We start from the raw sequence: 5,192 nt of genomic DNA on the forward strand, positions 1-5,192 counted from the left end.
TCAGGCAATTCTCCTGCCTCAGCCTCCCAAGTAGCTGGGATTACAGGCACGCGCCACCATGCCCAGATAATTTTTTGTATTTTTAGTAGAGACGGGGTTTCACCATGTTGACCAGCATTGTCTCGATCTCTTGACCTCGTGATCCACCCGCCTCGGCCTCCCAAAGTGCTGGGATTACAGGCTTGAGCCACCGCGCCCGGCCGATTTAATACAGATTCTAAGCTATGCGAGAAATGGGACTTTTCAAAGTTACGACTTGATTTTTTCCTTTTCAGCTGGTACTCCTGGTTAATCAACAGTTTTGTCAACGGTGAGTTCTTGTGCTTCCCTGCCTCAGCCGCGGTGTTTATAGCAGGTGCCACCTTAATTGCTCTTGCATTGAGCCCAGTGTGGCAGACGCCCCTGTGATTCAAGGTTAATCCCTCCCCATCCCGGGGGTTCAGGCACCTCTGCAGTGCCCAGGGCTCCCCCAGGCTGTGAGCAGATAAAGCCCTGCGTGGCTTCAGAACACTGACTGGTTCTGAGAAACAGGTCCTCGTACAGCGGGGGGAGTGCTCCTAGACCCAGATGCTGCAGCCACTCCACGCCAGCCCGTGCGGTGCAGCCAGCCTGGCACATGTGGTGCATCTCAGATCAAAACATCGTCGTGCGGTGCGGGACTGTTGTCTGTTTTCTTCATGAAAACGAACTTAAGCATTAAAACACCATCATCCCCATCTGGTTCCTTAGAGCAAGTGGAAGCACCAGGCCTGGTGCACGGCATCCTGCCGATGCGCTGTGGAAACCCCCACGGGGCCCTGGGAGGCCCACCCGCCCCCACCTGCCCCACCAGACCAGCCCGATTGCAGCTTTGTGGTCTCTTTGGGAAGTGGTCTCATGAGCATTAAGGGCGAGGGCCTGTCTGCTGCAGAGCAGGTGGCTCCCAGACTGCCATCCTCCTGGGCGAGAGTCCCACATTTGACCCCTGGGATGAGAGCTTGCGGGTCAGGAGGCTATGTCCTCACAGCCCCAGGGTGCTCCAGTGCCCACACTCACTCGACCCCACGGACAGCAGTTACACCAATTAGTAAATAAAAGAGCTTTGCTCTCCAAAGTGGTCGTAGACTCTTGATAAACTTCCCAGCCAGAGAGCTGCTTCACATGAGGAACTCTGAAGTTGTCCGGGTAGCAGGCCTTGTTTTCTGCCCGCTCTGCGTGGACGTGGCAGCCCGGCCCTCCACGCCCATGAGTGTTGTCTGTCTTTCTGCAGGGGTCTATGCCTTCGGCTTCCTCTTCATGCTGCCCCAGCTCTTTGTGAACTACAAGGTAAGGCAGTGCGTGCTGCCCGTGGCCCCTTCTCCCGTGCTGCCCGCGCCCCTTCTCCCGTGCTGCCCGCGCCCCTTCTCCCGTGCTGCCCGCGCCCCTTCTCCCGTGCTGCCCGCGACCCTTCTCCCGTGCTGCCCGTGCTGCCCGCGACCCTTCTGTGCTGCCCGCGCCCCTTCTGTGCTGCCCGCGGCCCCTTCTCCCGTGCTGCCCGTGGCCCATGCTGCCCACAGCCCCTTCTCCCGTGCTGCCCACGCCCCTTCTCCCGTGCTGCCCGCAGCTGACCTGCGCCTGTCTCTCCTGTTTCAGTTGAAGTCGGTGGCACATCTGCCCTGGAAGGCCTTCACCTACAAAGTGAGTGCGACAGCTGTTGTGGAGTTCCTTCTCCTCACTGAGCAGAGCGTGAGCAAGGGCATCTTCCAGCAACAGCATTGCAGGGGTACCTCTGCCCAGAGTGCCTCTGCGGCCATCCCTGTCACTGAAAAATAATGAGGAGGATCGTTTACAAACAGGGAGGAGCCGTCGAATAACTTCAGACCGGAAAGGCTGTGCTCTCTCACTTGGAGCCACAGATTCAGTTTTCTTTTTAGTTTTTATGTTTCTTTATAGCAAGTGTGTCAAGACACAGACCTCCTGTGGCCCAGTAGCCAGTGCCTGGGGAGCGTGGATTCAGGCCCCCCAGGCAGGAATCAAGTCCCATGGGTTGTGGCCATTCCCCGCTGCAGAGCTGTGGAGGCCCCTTTGGCTCCGTGGGATTAGAAGTGCTTAGTGTTGTGGGCAGAGCTGAGTTAATGCGGCGGGATTCTGACTTTTCTGAAGTCAGTTACGCTCCAGAGGAAAGGGCCGTGCCCAGGCGGTCAGGCGGCTCTGCCCTCGGCTCTGGTTTCAGGCCCTGCTCTTTGGGCTCCCCGATGCGGGCGCCTGGACGGAGCCCGTGGGTGTCGGGTGCTCATGGCTGGGGGGAGCCCATGAGGGAGCAAAGGGCCTCTTCAGTTGCCCATTTTCTACTCTTTTTGGGAGGATTCCAGTTAGAATTATCTGCCAAAAGCTGTTTGCTTGGTTAGGTCACCAAAAACAATAGGGTTCCATCCCCAACAACTGGGGCTCTCCCTTCTCCCGTCTGGCCCTGCAGGCTTTCAACACCTTCATTGACGACGTCTTTGCCTTCATCATCACCATGCCCACGTCTCACCGGCTGGCCTGCTTCCGGGACGACGTGGTGTTTCTGGTCTACCTGTACCAGCGGTGGTGAGTGCGCTCGGCTCTTGGGCCGTCTCGGCGGCGCGGCCCTGCTGCTGAATGGACGGCGCCTGTTTGCATTTGGGGAGAAAGATGATTTGCAGGTGGTGGTTTTTCCTGTGTTGCCTGAACTTGGGCTCCAATTGCCCGTGATGCGACGTGGCGAGAAACTTCCAGCTCTGTCTCCTCGCTGTGCTTCAGAAATTTGAGTTCCTATATGAATTATTGATTAGCCGCTGAAGCAGATTTCTCCCTTTAAGCTGTTCAGCTGTTCACTGCCATCGCTATTGAGCAGAACAGAAACCGTAGCACGGCTTAACTCTCATGCATGCCTGGTGCCAGCCTCGAGGTGTCCAGCGGCTGTCCTGGGGCCCAGGTCTCCAGCGTCGGAAGCAGGCTCCGGGCCGCTCTTGGGCCGTGTGTCCTTGCAGGGCAGAACATCACTAGAGAACTTGCTCACACCCCTCAAACCAGCCACCAGGGCCTCTGAAGACTAAATTGAGTGGACCTCCCAGCTTGGCCTTCAGGTTGAGGCTGACAGCTGTGCAGAGGCTCAGGCCCTACCCCAGGCCTCCCACTTCTCCTCCAGGGCTGATGTCTGACCTCTGTCAGCAAAAGCTGCCTCCAGCTCTGTGCCTTGCCAGTGGTAGGGGCCAAGGATCTGGGGTGTCTCTTGGGCAGGGCTCACCTTGGGAATGGTGAATCCCAACCCCCGAAGGCACTGCCCCCACCTCCAGTCCCGGCCCAGGGTATTGTTCAGGGGTGGAAGGAGTGAGTGTCACCCCCAATGCCTGCTACCATGTGTTTCAGAGCCTCTTGGTTGTGTCCTTTCTCTGGCCCTCAAGGTTCCCTCTTCCATCTCCCACACCAGGAGGCTACCACTGACCCACCGTGGCCGTGGCACTTCCCTGCACCCTTCCCAGGCCATGGCTCCCTGGGGCCGTTCTACTAGTGCAGGAGGGGGATGCTCTTCCCCCAGCCTGTCCTGGCTGGTCCTGCCTAGGTCTGGGGTGCCATCCCTTGGGGAGCACAGGGCTCCCATCCCCTCCCTATTTCCCCGCGCAGCCTCACCACATGGCTTGCAACCCCTGTCCCAGCCAGCGTGCGGCTGGCATTGTTCTGTTTGTTTTAACCCCGTGTCCAGGTACATCCACACGGTGGTGCATGGCGGCCCTCTTGCCTAGCTCTCCAGGCCTGGCAGCCGGCCGCCAACTCACCCACCCCCCACCAACCCCTTTACTATCTCGTGGGGGCCCAGGCCTGTGTCTCAGCAGGAAGGGCTATTTCCCCATCAGCAGCTCTCACACAGGGCGTGGCTCTGGTCCCCCGTTCGCCCTTCTCAGATCCCTCAGGTTGTCCGAGCCGCGGAGCCCTGGACGCTGCTGCACCTGCAGTGGTGGTCACTCTTCAGGGCCCCGTCTCAACCAGAGCCCTTCACAGGTGGCCCAGGGCCTGCCTGAAACTGCCACGCTCAGGCTCTGTGTGTTTCAGGCTCCAGGCCTGCAAACAGTGTTTGGCCAGGACCACAGGGCCCTTTGTGGGCAGCAGGTCTGTTTTGAAGCGGAAACCCTGTAGTTGTGCTGTCCGTGGCTGTGCAGAGCTGCCTGTGCCCTTCACACCACAGCTGCTTCGTCCATAAGCAGGGGTCTATTGGCAAGGCCTCTGGGCCTCTCGGGATCAGAGGCCGCTGTGCCTTGCCAGGCGTTCACAGCTGATGAGACGGTCCCTGAACGTGGCAGTTCCTGTTCTGATCACGGGTCTTCGTGGCTGCACCGTTCACAGAAGGCAGACAGTGCAGCCTCCGGGTCGCCCTTCAGCCAGGCTCCCCTTTCCATGAGAGCAGGCTGAATGAAACACAGCTCAGAATCCCCTCCTCAGCCTGTCGGCAGTAAACGTTCTGCGGATTCGGCCTTTTCATTGATTTGCTCGCTGTGGCAGCTTACTGGAAAACGAGTCAAGCACACGCGCCCTCCTCTTAGGTTATAGGTAACTCCCGCGGTGGGGTGTGCTGCTGATTTGCTCGTGGGTGTCATTGCAGGCTTTATCCTGTGGATAAACGCAGAGTGAACGAGTTCGGGGAGTCCTATGAGGAGGCCACGCGGACGCCGCACGCAGACTGAAGGCCACCCACCCTTGGGGCAGGTGTACCTGGAATTGTCAGTGAGTGTTTTTGGAAGCATCTGGCAGAATTCCTAGACGCTGCATCTTCTGTGTTGCCAAAATCCCTTTGGACGTTGCCCAGACCCCTCCCAGGTTCCCTTCACGTCATCAGATTTGGAGCTGGATGTGCTTATGATGCCCCCTCTCCCCGCCACGTGTGAACGAACATCTGTCTCGGTCACCGAGCTGGGCGCTGCCAGTCACCCTGAGCTATGGTGGCTCCCGGCACGTGAGTGTCCAGTGGGGGTCAGCCGTGTCCTCATGCTGGCAGGCGCGGGAGCCCTCACAGGCAGTGGGGTTGTCGGATTTCCATTTCAGGTGGTTTTTAAGTGCTCCTTATGTGACTTTCAGACACGTATGGAATTCATTCCGTGTGGACTCTGGGATCAAAGGCTCTTTCCTCTTTTGTTTGAGAGTTGATTGTTTTAAAGCTTAATGTATGTATGTTTCTATTTTAAAATAAATTTTTCTGGCTGTGGCATTTTTCTTGA

General features: G+C 58.0%; 1 protein-coding gene across 4 annotated transcripts in view; it reads left to right on the forward strand.

Moving 5' to 3' along the window:
• Positions 1-5,192, forward strand: part of CLPTM1L (CLPTM1 like) — a 22,988-nt gene extending 17,796 nt beyond the window's left edge. For 2 of the 4 annotated variants that reach the window (XM_017515949.2, XM_017515948.2), the window contains exons 13-17: positions 276-310; positions 1,250-1,305; positions 1,612-1,656; positions 2,435-2,550; positions 4,580-5,192. In XM_017515949.2, the coding sequence (XP_017371438.1) occupies positions 276-310; positions 1,250-1,305; positions 1,612-1,656; positions 2,435-2,550; positions 4,580-4,661 (334 nt within the window). In that variant the 3' untranslated portion in view covers positions 4,662-5,192. Of the gene's footprint in view, positions 1-275; positions 311-1,207; positions 1,306-1,611; positions 1,657-2,434; positions 2,551-4,579 lie in introns of all 4 variants that reach the window. The other 2 variants (XM_017515946.2, XM_017515947.2) reach the window with 1 other exon arrangement.

This window comes from Cebus imitator, unplaced genomic scaffold, assembly GCF_001604975.1.
Source record: "Cebus imitator isolate Cc_AM_T3 unplaced genomic scaffold, Cebus_imitator-1.0 Scaffold567, whole genome shotgun sequence".
NCBI classification, from domain to species: domain Eukaryota; kingdom Metazoa; phylum Chordata; class Mammalia; order Primates; family Cebidae; genus Cebus; species Cebus imitator.